Source organism: Podarcis muralis, chromosome 5 (genome assembly GCF_964188315.1).
Source record: "Podarcis muralis chromosome 5, rPodMur119.hap1.1, whole genome shotgun sequence".
Taxonomy (NCBI): Eukaryota; Metazoa; Chordata; class Lepidosauria; order Squamata; family Lacertidae; genus Podarcis; species Podarcis muralis.
Window position 1 is genome coordinate 12,167,793 of NC_135659.1, and position 13,929 is coordinate 12,181,721.

Below are 13,929 nucleotides of genomic sequence, written 5' to 3' on the forward strand. Positions count from 1 at the left end.
TAGTACCAGGAAGTCTAAAGGAAGAAGACAAGACATTATATTTACATGCAGCAGTAGCCGCAAGGCTATTGATTGCAAAAAATTGGAAAAGTGGTATTATACCAACAGAAACAGAGTGGCTTGCCAAATTATTGGAGTATTACAATATATCCAAAACAATGGGAGAAATTGGAAGGATCTCAAAAGAGAAGATAGACAAGGACTGGAAGGTGTTTAAAGGATACTTGCAAAATTATATCGGAAAATCAGAACTCCTATTAGAATAAACAAGTTCTGTTATAAATACGGAAATACTAAATAAGATGGATAACAATGTGTAACAGAAAAAGAAGCAGAAAATTGGTTTAAAAGTATGTGAAAGAAAGTAATAGAAGCAGAAAGAAATTGCAATTGAGTAGATTGGAAGTTTAGGGGACGCGGGTGGCGCTGTGGGTAAAACCTCAGCGCCTAGGACTTGCCGATCGCATGGTCGGCGGTTCGAATCCCCGCGGCGGGGTGAGCTCCCATCGTTCGGTCCCAGTGCCTGCCAACCTAGCAGTTCGAAAGCACCCCCGGGTGCAAGTAGATAAATAGGGACTGCTTACTAGCGGGAAGGTAAACAGCGTTTCCGTGTGCTGTGCTGGCTCGCCAGATGCAGCTTGTCACGCTGGCCACGTGACCCGGAAGTGTCTCCGGACAGCGCTGGCCCCCAGCCTCTTAAGTGAGATGGGCGCACAACCCCAGAGTCGGACACGACTGGCCCGTACGGGCAGGGGTACCTTTACCTTTACCTTTATTAGAATAAACAAGTTCCGTTATAAATACGGAAATACTAAATAAGATGGATAACAATGTGTAACAGAAAAAGAAGCAGAAAATTGGTTTAAAAGTATGTGAAAGAAAGTAATAGAAGTGGAAAGAAATTGCAATTGAGTAGACTGGAAGTTTATCACAAGGGTGGGGTGAGGGGTGAGGGATGGTGGTGGGAAAATGAAGTATTTGTGGGATTGGGTATGTATGAATGTTCTTAAGGATTGTATGAAATGTATGTTTGTATGTTTGTATATTCGTAACATGTATGTATTAATGTTGAATTATTTTAATAATAAAAATAAAAAATAAAAATAAAAAATGGAAAGGGTCAAGGGAAGAACAGCATCAATTCAGAGGGCTTCTGATCTATCAAGATGCTTCCTTAAATACATTTTGAGTGCTGTCTGATTGAGAGCTCTCAATAGGTGACAAAGTTCACTTGTCTTATTGTTTGTATCGTCATAGATAATCTCCTCCTACATGGAATTCTCACTCTGTTGTCAGCTGATGGGCTACCAGCATGAATGGATGAAATATGAGTTAATGGCTATCCAACGTAGCGCGCACCTTCGAGTTGTTGGAGAAGAGCTCTTAATCATAGCTAAGCTGGCATCGTCACTAGCCTACATGAAGCTCTGCTTGGGGAACTTGCCTTTAGCTGTCCAGCTTGGTAAGTCAGCTGGCCGGCTCCCAAATACGACTTTTGGGATCGAAAGAGTGGCAATTTTATGCATTGCTTTCTTTTCAGGTTACCGGGCACATGAGCTGTGTGTGCAACTGAAGAAGCCCAAACTCGACTGCATTGTTCTCAACGACCTTTTCAACGCTCTTTTTCTCAGGACAAGGTACTTTGCTTCGTGCATCTCCCATTGTTGACTAAATGTCTTGCCAAATGAATGTGGTTCTTTTAAAATGAGACTCAGAAGTAATATAAAACACAAGTGAGCGAGAAGATTAAAGATTTTATTCTAAACAGCAAGCAATATACAGTCGTACCTTGGAAGTCAAACGGAATCCGTTCCGGAAGTCCATTCGACTTCCAAAACGTTCAAAACCAAAGCGTGGCATCTGAAGCTCCTGCAGCCAATCAGAAGCCCCGTTGGATGTTTGGCTTCCAAAAATGGTTTGCAAACTGGAGCACTCACTTCCAGGTTTGTGGCGTTCGAGAGCCAAAACGTTCGAGAACTAAGCTGTTCGAAAACCAAGTAAGCACTCCAATCTGCCATTTGGAAGCTCTCAAGAAGCAGTGAAGTGACTCCCCCAGGTAGCCTCAGTTTACATGGCCGCCATGCATGAGCTTCTCTCTAAAAACTCTGCCCAACCATCCAATTTATAGCTAGCTAGCTTGTGTAGCTTGCCCGACTGGCTACGTGCAGATCATTCATTACTGGTTACATGCAGATTATTCATTAGCTACCCGCTCCCAATGCCTCACTTTCTCAAAACAATGTCCAACATCAAAGAAGGTACCTGTTATGTACTAAAGTCTCACCCTGGGCCAGCAGGGGGATACTGTAGATAGTTTTCACTCAGGTCCACATATGCAAATAAGGGATCGAAAGTGATGTTCAGTGTTTGGATACTTACAGAAAATGGTTACTGTTGCATTCTAGTGGAGCTCTATATAAGCAGGTTGGCTGAACCCTTCAGTTCAGTTCTGTTCTGGCCTGTGAATAAACAAGAGCTGTCTGAAGAATCGCTGCATCGTCTGATATGTTCACCCACAACTTAACAGTACCCAGCACTATTACTTCCTTCCAACCGATAAGGGCATTAAAGGCTGTTCCTCATGCCATCAAAGAACTGAAGGAACAGAGGCAGGAAGATCACGAACTCCTCAAAGTACAATTGATCTTCCAGATAGATTGCCCATACACTAAAACAGCAGTTTTAAAGTTTCTGTCTCATAGAATGACCCTCCTCCCCTAAGATGAGAAGGAATCAAGCCCAATCACAATGCCCAGTAGGCTGCCTGACTTTCTTAACCCTAAAAAAGTAGCTGTACACTTTATGCAGAAACATGAATTACAGTGGGATACACTGACATTATCTGGTGAGAGACACCTATGTTTCCTGTAGCAACAATACTACGGGTGGATGTTACGCACAGATCTTTCAAGCCCCATGTTGACACCAGTTTGTAGTGTAGATACAACTCAGTGTGCTTTCATCCTTGAGGTTCAAGCAGGGCCGGATTTAGGTTTGATGAGGCCCTAAGCTACTGAAGGTAATGGGGCCCTTTATATGTCCAGCTGTCCTTTGTCAACAACAAATTGTCGCTGTATTTTGTGTTGAATATATGTTATATGGTACAGTCATACTTCGTGTTGTGTCCGCTTCATGTTGCGTCTTTTCACGTTTCGTCCCGCGGCAACCCGGAAGTACCGGAACAGGTTACTTCTGGGTTTCGCCGATTGCACATGCACAGAAGCACTAAATCATGCTCCGCGCATGCACAGAAGTGCCAAATCACACTGTGTGCCTGCACAGATGCAGCACTTTGAGTTGTGGGCATTTCACATTACGGACGGGCCTCCGGAACGGATCCCATCCGTAACACGAGGTACCACTGTAATTTATGGACCTAATAGGTATCTAAAGCCATTTGCACGTAACAAATAGGATTAAGTTTGAGAACCAAGGTACCACTGTATATAGAAATGAGCAAACCAGTGATATTTTAGGGAGCAGGCTAGCAGGGGGCCCCCATTACTTACATCATAGGAGCCTACACAACACAAAACACTATTGCTGTATGTAGGTTTTATTTTATTTATTTTATTCGTTTTTTAGCTTATATTTTGGAAATGTACATCTAGTGGGGGTTTTTTCTTTATTTTTTGTCCCCCCCCCCAAGAGAATGGGGCCCTAAGCTATAGCTTGTTTAGCTTATACGTAAAGCCAGCACTGGGTTCAAGTCACCTTTAAGCCCCTCACATGCTATTTCTTGTGAGGAGGACAGCACAGCTTTTGCATTCTCACAAAAAAAGTGCTTTGGGCAACAAACAGTTTGGAAAGCCTACATGAAGTGCACAGCTATGATAAGTCAGCGGCTGCCTAGTATGATGGTCAGAAAAATGCCCACCCACCATGTTCCTGTCAGGAGTTCAGTCTACACTCGAGTAGGACCCTGGCAGAGACACATGCCCAACTGGCATGTTCCCTCCCTCCTGGTCAATCGTTCGGGAGCTTCAAAAGCTTTCTTCAGCCCGAACATCACAGCGACCGATGCCAACCGACACCGGCACACTTAGAGATGCAGAGTTTGCACAGTTGTGTAACAGACCTCAGCCTCTCAGCATTTTGGCTAATCTACTTTATTTACATATAAACATACACGGAGTACTGCAACATGGCTCCCTCTCTTTCTAGCATCAGACAGCAAAGAGAAAAAGAACAAAGGACAATAGTCCCACTTCACGGAACACAGGAACACAAACATCCTGTCTCCGTCACTTCCCACTCTGTGGAGTCAAAACATATACAGTGGTACTCAGGTTAAGTACTTAATTTGTTCTGGAGGTCCGTTCTTAACCTGAAACGGTTCTTAAACTGAAGCACCACTTTAGCTAATGGGGCCTCCTGCTGCCGCCGCGCCGCTGGAGCACGATTTCTGTTCTCATCCTGAAGCAAAGTTCTTAACCCAAGGTACTATTTTCTGGGTTAGTGGAGTCTGTAACCTGAAGCGTCTGTAACCCGAGGTACCACTGTACCATCATGCGATATACAAAAATCCCATGACTGCAATCATGGAGCAGGAATTCTAACAGTTTTGACAACAAACCAAGCCAGCCTTGGGAAGAACTGCAGTACCTTACCAGAATTGCCTGGAGAGATTCCCACCCCACTCCCTTGTTCTTCTCTCTAGATACCAGGACTCTGTGTATGTGCTGAGCTGGCTGGAGGACTTATCCATGCGAGATGATAATGTCATTGGGCAGGCCTGCTTTGTGACCGGCTGTCTCGATCTCATGCTTTATGCTGGTAAGAACTGTGCGCACCTCTTTTTCTAGAAAAATAGCACTGCGTGTGACCTCTGAGAAACAAGCAGCTATGGAAACATCGATAGTACACCTTGTAGCAAAATACCACATTTTTTGCTCCATAAGACGCACCAGACCATAAGGCGCACCTAGGTTTGGGAGGAGGAAAACAAGAAAAAATTATTCTGAATCCCAGAAGCCAGAACAGCAAGAGGGATCTGGTGCTACGAAGTCCCTTCTGTTCCTCCTCCCGCTTCGCTGAATGGGCATTGCGCAGCTCTCCCTCTCTGCGCAGTGCCATTCGCTTCATAAGACGCATTCACATTTCCCCTTACCTTTTAGGAGGAAAAAAGTGCGTCTTATAGAGCGAAAAATATGGTATTCTCAAGGCATCCTGAGAAGAAGAAAACAGAGAGGAATGCCAAAGAAGAGAAGCAAGTACAGTGGGACCTCGGGTTAAGTACTTATTCATTCTGGAGGTCCATTCTTAACCTGAAATTGTTCTTAACCTGAAGCACCACTTTAACTAATGGGGTCTCCCGCTGCCACTGCGTGATTTCTGTTCTCATTCTGAAGAAAAGTTCTTAACCTGAGGTAATATTTCTGGGTTAGCGGAGTCTGTAACCTGAAGCGTCTGTAACCTGAAGCGTCTGTAACCCGAGGTACCACTGTAACTGGAAAGCATGGGTCTCAAAATGTACAGCTGTTAAGGCTGGTAAGGAGTTGGTTAAAGGAAAAGAAAGATGAGGTTTCTACCAAAGGGCATGTTTTCAAGTTGGAAAAGTGTTTTCTGTAGGCAACTCCTCCCTCGAGACTACGAAAGCAGTGGGGTAGACAGAGTGCCGCCTCTTGGACTTCTGCTGCCTGAGGCGGGTGCATGACCCTGCCTCATGGGCGGGCCGGCTCTCTGCATTGGGGAATACTTGGAATGTCCCAACTGAATTTCACAGTGGAACTCCATAAATGAAGAGGAAGAAGAGTTTGGATTTGATATCCCGCTTTATCACTACCCTGAGGAGTCTCAAAGCGGCTCACAATCTCCTTTTCCCTTCCTCCCCCACAACAAACACTCTGTGAGGTGAGTGGGGCTGAGAGACTTCAGAGAAGTGTGACTGGCCCAAGGTCACCCAGCAGCTGCAAGTGGAGGAGCGGGGAATTTAACCCGGTTCACCAGATTACGAGTCCACCGTTCTGAACCACTACACCACACAGGCTCTCCAATGCAGAGGATGTAATTTCAGAATTGAAATCCATACGTTCAATGCTTTTTTTTCTATATAAAAAAATCATTAGGGGGTACTCTCATTTTCCTACTCATATTGAAATACTGCCCCTCAATGAGGCCAAACTTAAATTCACAGAATGTTTAGGGATATGCCTACCCCTGCGTACCCCTTAGAAAAAGCACTGCATACATTTATTTCGTTCCCTGTGAGATCAGAGGCAGGCTGCCTGTTTACAGGTGTCTTTCCTTTTGCAGGTTTTTCATTTAAGTCCTTTGACTTCTGCCTGGACTTTGTTTTGAACCAGCAAATGAACTGCATCCTTATGTCTCAAAACAGCATCATGCTTGGCCTGTATTCTTCTCTGGCGATTTGGTAAAGTTTAGCACTCGGTGTTACTCATCTCAATCTTAAGACTGCATGTGGTGGACTTGTAAAAGGGTAAAAGAGTATTGGGAGATAATCCACAATGAATTGAAAAAAAATGTTTAAAAGTACTTTTCAACGCCCCCCTCAAAAAAAAAAACTAGAGTCCTTTTTGTTGGGGATAATTCGGACTGAAATTCCCAGGTGTCAGAAAAGCTTATTTATGTATGCTACTACTGTGGCCCATGTTTTGTTAGCCCCAAAATGGAAAATGAGCAAAGAAGAATGGCAAGTTTAATTGATGGAATATCCGCAGCTTGTGGACCTAACATATAGAATAAGAGAACAAGAAGAACATACGTTTAGAGAAGATTGGAAAAGGTTTACTGAATATATGGGAGGAAACTGTGTACACTTGAAAACGTTGGCAGCATTAAGATAAATTCAACAGTGTAAATAAGTTTTGATGGATGCAATAACAAAATACTGAATGGTATAGTTTATGTAAAATATGCAGGGATTTATGATATGCAAAATACCATGGAAAGAGAAGAAGGGAAGTCATTGATATTTTAAGGATGTAAAACAAATTTTTTAAATTGCATAACAGAAAATCTAATAAAAATTAGAGAGAGAGAGAAAGAATTGGGGGGGGGGGCTGCCCCATAGATGGCGTCCCTGCAATACTTGCCTTGTTTCTTAGAAAGAAACAAAATGTTGTGGGCGAAAAAGGCCGAAAAATATTTCAGCAACACACTAATTTCCACGTTTTAGCCATTTATTCTAGGGGCAATACAGTACTATGTTTATTTGCAACTCTGTTTGGAGGGGCAGTGTTTGAGGTTGCGCTTTTCGGTTGCACAGCTCTACCTCTCTTTCAAATCAGAACCAGTGAAGGCGGTGAAGGTTCTGTGTGAGTGTCTGGAGGCGGTTGGAGGATGGATGGCGGCTAACAAATTGAGGTTGAATCTTGACAAGACAGAAGTACTGTTTTGGGGGGACAGGAGATGGGCGGGTGTAGAGGACTCCCTGGTCCTGAATGGGGTAACTGTGCCCCTGAAGGACCAGGTGCGCAGCCTGGGAGTCATTTTGGACTCACAGCTGTCCATGGAGGCACAGGTCAATTCCGTGTCCAGGGTGGCTGCCTACCAGCTCCATCTGGTACACAGGCTGAGACCCTACCTGCCTGCAGACTGTCTTGCCAGAGTGGTGCATGCTCTAGTTATCTCCCGCTTGGACTACTGCAATGCGCTCTATGTGGGGCTACCTTTGAAGGTGACCCGGAAACTACAACTAATCCAGAATGCGGCAACTAGACTGGTGACTGGGAGCAGCCGCCGAGATCATATAACACCGGTCTTGAAATACCTACACTGGCTCCTAGTATGTTTCCGAGCACAATTCAAAGTGTTGGTGCTGACCTTTAAAGCCCTAAATGGCCTTGGTCCAGTATACCTGAAGGAGCATCTCCACCTCCATCATTCTGCCCGGACACTGAGGTCCAGCGCTGAGGGCCTTCTGGCGGTTCCCTCGCTGCGAGAAGCCAAGTTACAGGGAACCAGGCAGAGGGCCTTCTCGGTAGTGGCACCTGCCCTGTGGAATGCCCTCCCATCAGATGTCAAAGAGAAAAATAACTACCAAACTTTTAGAAGACATCTGAAGGCAGCCCTGTTTAGGGAAGCTTTTAATGTTTAATAGGTTACTGTATTTTAGTGTTTTGTTGGAAGCTGCCCAGAGTGGTTGGGGAAACCCAGCCAGATGGGCGGGGTATTATTATTTATTTATTTATTTATTTATTTATTTATTTATTATTATTTTAAGATAATGCAAGGCGCTTGCAACCTTAGAAATATCACAGCATCAAGGGTGGACCTTGGTAATAGGGCACCCTTTGCAAGGCCAAAATCTGACGTGCCCCCTATCCACTGCCTCCCCAAAGTACAGTAAGTAGGCCTGCCCAGCTTTGGGTAGGAGGCGCAGCGGCTCTAGGAAGGTCTTAGAGCCCTCCCAGCTCCTTCCCTAAGCTGGGCAGGCACACACCGGACTTTGGGAAGCAGGAGGGAGGATTCTAGGACATGTCAGCACCCTCGCGCTGTAGCCCCCTTCCCAAAACAAGTGCTTACTGGCCTTTGGGAAGATGGCGGAAAGGCGTCCACTTGGCCCCTGAACCCTTTGTGGGGAATCTGGTCACGTTGCCCTAAATCTGCCTCTGACATCATTTTAGATCTATTGTCCTTTCGTGCTGGAAGTTGGAGCTTAGAGTCTATAGTTTTAGAAAGAGGACTCTCCTCTTGACCTGTAACTGACACCGCTCCGTCTTACAGGTGTGGCAGACTTCAAGAGTGGGATGACTTTATGGAACTGTTTGAACAGGCAAGAAGGTTGGTGAGGAGAACGAGCGCTTCGCTTTATGCTAACCATGGATTCTGCAAGTTTGTGGAGTGTGAGGCTCTGCTGCTGAGAAAATATATCGAGGAAAGTCCTGGGAAGGCTCGTGAGATGCGCAACAAGATCACAAAAGTAAGGGCTTGGAGGTGGGCTCTGGAAATTTCCTCTGTCTTAAGTACTGAAATTAAGAGTCCCCTACAGTACGCCAAGGGACACGGGTGACGCTGTGGGTTAAACCACAGAGCCTAGGACTTGCCGATCAGAAGGTCGGCGGTTTGAATCCCTGCGACGGGGTGAGCTCCTGTTGTTCGGTCCCAGCTCCTGCCAACCTAGCAGTCTGAAAGCACAAAGTGTAAGTAGATAAATAGGTACCACTCCAGCAGGAAGGTAAACAGCATTTCCGTGTGCTGCTCTGGTTCGCAAGAAGTGGCTTAGTCATGCTGGACACATGACCCGGAAGCTGTCTGCGGACAAACGCTGGCTCCCTCGGCCAATAAAGCGAGATGAGCGGCGCAACCCCAGAGCCGGTCACGACTGGACCTAATGGTCAGGGGTCCCTTTACCTTTACAGTATAGGAGTCACAGCATGTATTGTCTCCCTTAGCCTCTTGAGACCACACTTTTGCAAGGCATTAAATACAAGATAATGGCCACCAAACAGCTGATTCTGAGATGGGCTATATTGCTTCTCCTTGGGTCTTTTTGCTCCTCACCATACTGAGGAAAGCTGAGGTTTATTGCCTGAGCTGTGACCTGCGGTTACGCTATCTGCTCGCTAACCCTGAGCTGCAGCCAAGAACAAACCTTGGCTACAGTTTGTCTTTAGTGAGGTGAGGGCTTCATCGCAAGCCACAGTTTGGACAGCAGTTTGGCTCCCTGTCTTGTGCGAACTAAAAAGGGAGAAGTCGTGTTTTGTCTTTGCTTCCCAACCTTCTTCTCCTATTCAACCTCGTCGTCCTTCTGACTCTGCCTGGTATGATTCTCCTATTGCTCCCATTAGAATTTGGAACAAGCAATTACACAGTGCTCCACAAGCCCCGTCTACTATTCCAGGGTTTACCATATGAAGGCCTACGTCCAACTCATGCTTGGGCAGGATGAAAACAGCCAAAGCTTCCTTGAGAAGGCATTCGCGGACAGCGAGTTGTATGGAAACCATCTGGAGCAATCCTGGCTAGAAATTACCAAGGTAAAGTCTTGAGATCGCCAGTCAGTAAAAAATATTTCTCCAGGGACAATGGACGATGGACCAGGCAGAGGGCCTTCTCGGTAGTGCCGCCTTCCCTGTGGAATGCCCTTCCTTCAGATGTCAAGGAAACAAACAACTATCTGACTTTTAGAAGACATCTGAAGGCAGCCCTGTTTAGGGACGTTTTTAAGAATGTTTTCATTATATTTTTAGACATGTTGTAAGCCGCCCAAAGTGGCCGGAAAGCCAGCCAGATGGGCAGGATATAAATATTATTATTATTATTATTATTATTATTATTATTATTATTATTATTAGTGATGCCCAAGAATAACATGGTGCTACGTAACAGATTGGGAGTAAATGAAATAGGGGATATAGATATAAATGGGACAAGCCTGAGATTGGACCAATATTCCTGGGAGACGACTAGATACAGAATGGCATGGCTGGCGTGGAATTTTGACTGATCTGTATTAATAAAAAGGCAACAACTTAAAAAAAAACCTCAATTGCACATGGTTAAACATCAGAGTGGCTTCATATCTTGTGCAGCCTGCTCTTTTCCATGTGGTATGCTCAGAACCTTTTTTTCAGCCAGAACTCAGTCCCAGCAAGGAAGGAGTTCATGGTGAGTTCTGTCACCTCTTTCCCTGGAAAAATAGCACTGGCTATTTTGTTGTTGTTGTTTAGTCGTTTAGTCGTGTCCGACTCTTCGTGACCCCATGGACCAGAGCACGCCAGGCACCTCTGTCCTCCACTACCTCCCGCAGTTTGGTCAGGCTCATGTTTGTAGCTTCGAGAACACTATCCAACCATCTCGTCCTCTGTCGCCCCCTTCTCCTTGTGCCCTCCATCTTTCCCAGCATCAGTGTCTTCTCCAGGGAGTCTTCTCTTCTCATGAGGTGGCCAAAGTACTGGAGCCTCAGCTTCAGGATCTGTCCTTCCAGTGAGCACTCAGGGCTGATTTCCTTAAGAATGGGTGCGTTTGATCTTCTTGCAGTCCATGGGACTCTCAAGAGTCTCCTCCAGCACCATAATTCAAAAGCATCAATTCTTTGGCGATCAGCCTTCTTTATGGTCCAGCTCTCACTTCCATACATCACTACTGGGAAAACCATGGCTTTAACTATACGGACCTTTGTTGGGAAGGTGAACATAGCACTGGCTATGTTCCTTGTCAATTCCCACCAAGCAGAGTGGTGTGCTGGCCAAAAAGTGACTCTTTCACAACTGTGTCACGATTCTAGGGTGCAGCCCATGATAGATAGAGATAGTAGCAGGCAAAAGATGAATGGATTCCTCTCCGCTCCTCTCTCTCTCTCTATTCCAAACGGACTCCCTCAGGTAACTTTCTGAGCAGTTCCTGTTTCCTTATTTCTCCTAGGAGTGGTGGTTCACTGGAAAATGTCCCATGGAAGACTACTGGTTAAAGACGGCTCCTGATTTTCCCATATGGGAAGTAGGAATGGGAGAGAAAGACATGGGAGCCTTCCATAAAAACAAGTATCTGCTGAATGTGCCCGAGCTGGACATAGACAATCCATTCCCAGACTCAGTGAGTGAGGTTGAGATAAGCTGAGAGAATTCTGAAGTGCACCAACTCTCTTCAGCAAATCCTTTCTTCCTTTGCTAAACTCTAATATTTAGCCTGTCCGTCCCATTTCCTCGTCACTTTATCTTTTCAAATAGATAGCATCCCATAAAACCTTGCAACAGAACACTGAAATTCAGCTTCTTCAATGTGGATTTCAGTAAAGCTTTGAAATGAGACGGTGATATCTATTTAAGCATATTTTCATGCTTTCATTCCACAAGACACAAAACCTACATGCACTGCTTGCCCTTGGCTGAGGGTGCTTCTGAACAAACTGATTGTTCAGATTCCTTTTTTTCCAGTCCTGTAGATTTTTTCAGGTATACAGGGCCGAGGCCCATTTAGGGCTTTAAAAGTCAGCACCAACACTTCACCCCCTCTCAGCCTAATCTACATTGTGCTCAGAATTGTACTGGAAGCCAATGTAAGTTTCAGGACCGGTGTTATATGGTCCCGGCAGCCGCTCATAGTCACCAGTCTAGCTGCCGCATTCTGGAATAATTGTAGTTTCTGGGTCACCTTCAAAGGTAGCCCCACATAGAGCGCATTTCAGTAGTCCAAGCAGAAGATAACCAAAGCATGTACCACTCTTGCGAGACAGTCTGCGGGCAGGCAGGGTATCAGCCTGCATACCAGATGGAGCTGGTAGACAGCTGCCCTGGACACAGAATGGACCTGCACCTCCATGGACAACTGTGAGTCCAAAATGACTCCCAGGCTGTGCACCTGGTCTTTCAGGGACACAGTTACCCCATTCAGGATCAGGGAGTCCCCCACACCCTGTCCCCCAAGAAAAGTACTTCTGTCTTGTCAGGATTCAACCTTAATTTGTTCGCCGCCATCCATCCTCCAACTGCCTCCTGACAAGACATACGCAACAGGGTGTTGTTCCCTGTGGCTCCAAATCTTATATTGGAGTGGGACCAGAAGAAGTCGTAGAGATTCCCCCAAGACGAACTGGCTCTGAGTGGATTCTTTGGCGATCACTCGTAGCTGAGTAAGATCATCTTCCATGAACATGGTCTTAACAACGAGTCTGTAAGTGACTGTGGAGGCCAATTCTGGATCCACACATCCTTCCACAGTGGGGACATAGGTTTCTGGGCGGGAGTTGATCACGGTGAGGATTTGCCAAGTGTGCCTTCCTCTTAGCACATTTGTCCTTTTTGTCCTGAGTTTGAGTGTCTTCAAAGCCCATGACACCTTTGGTAAAGGCTGTTCTCCAACTGGAGCGCTCGCAGGTCAGTGTTTCCCAGTTGTCGGTGTTTATACTACATTTTTTAAGATTTGCCCTGAGAGAGTATTTGAACCTCTTTTGTTGACCACCAGCATTACACTTTCCATTTTTAAGTTCAGAATAGAGTAGTTTCTTTGGAAGATGGTAACCGGGCATCCACACAACATGACCAGTCCAAAGAAGTTGATGTTGAAGAATCATTGCTTCAGCACTGGGGATCTTTGCTTCTTCCAGTACACTGGCATTAGTTTGCTTGTCATCCCAAATGCCAAGTGGATAGACACTGAAAAAATACAACAGTGACACCCTGTGGCTGTAGCATCTCAAATCTAGCCTTGTTTTGGAATATTTTCCCAAGGTAAATAGACAGGGAGTCAGCATAGTGTGGTGCACAGTGTGTTGGACAGGAACTTGGGGAAACCAGGGCTCAAATCCTTGATCGGCCATGAAGCTCACTTGGCGACTTTGGGCCAGTCACCCCCTCTCAGCCTAATCTACATCTCAGGGCTGTTGTGGGAATTAAATAAGGAAGGGGAGAAAGCCCCCCCCCCCCAACCCCAGACAGGAGGTGGGAAAGGCATTCCCAGGGTTAACAGTCACAGTTACAGCAACTATTATAGTCATATAAAAATCAGAGGAGATCACAAGAGACTAGGGCCCTGCGGAACTTGACATCTTTCCGCAGGGCCTGCAAGACAGAGCTGTTCCACCAGGCCTTTGGCCAAGGTACAGTCTGACCCCCTCCTTTGGCAATCCTCACAGAACTCTAGCCCAATAGTTGCCATTAATTTGATTTGAACTGATTTTATAATGTAATGATTTTAGAATGTTGTATTATTTTACTGTTGTTACCCACTCTGAGCCCGGCTTTGGCTGGGGAGGGCGGGATATAAATAAAATTTTATTTTTATTATTATTTTTATTATTACTCTCCTATCTGACTTAGACATCAGACGGCAACCCTGTATGGGGAAATTTTTAATGTCTAATGTTTTACAATTTATGTGCTGTAAGCTCCCAAGTTTGCTCAGCAGGGTATAAATAATAAAATTATTATTAATTTATGTTGTTGTTGTTGTTGTTGTTCCCCGCGAGGTGGAAGATAAAATAAATGAAAACAGGAAGGGAATTCAGTGTTCAGAGCACTGCTCTCT

General features: G+C 45.3%; 1 protein-coding gene across 1 annotated transcript in view; it reads left to right on the forward strand.

Annotated features, from left to right (window-relative positions):
- ADCY10 (adenylate cyclase 10) overlaps positions 1–11,725 on the forward strand; it is a 74,201-nt gene extending 62,476 nt beyond the window's left edge. The window contains exons 25-31 of the mRNA XM_077928106.1: positions 1,258–1,462; positions 1,541–1,637; positions 4,661–4,776; positions 6,256–6,373; positions 8,689–8,884; positions 9,753–9,941; positions 11,329–11,725. Coding sequence (XP_077784232.1) covers positions 1,258–1,462; positions 1,541–1,637; positions 4,661–4,776; positions 6,256–6,373; positions 8,689–8,884; positions 9,753–9,941; positions 11,329–11,523 — 1,116 coding nt within the window. The 3' untranslated portion in view covers positions 11,524–11,725. The remainder of the gene's footprint in view (positions 1–1,257; positions 1,463–1,540; positions 1,638–4,660; positions 4,777–6,255; positions 6,374–8,688; positions 8,885–9,752; positions 9,942–11,328) is intronic.
- Positions 11,726–13,929: the final 2,204 nt, after the last annotated feature.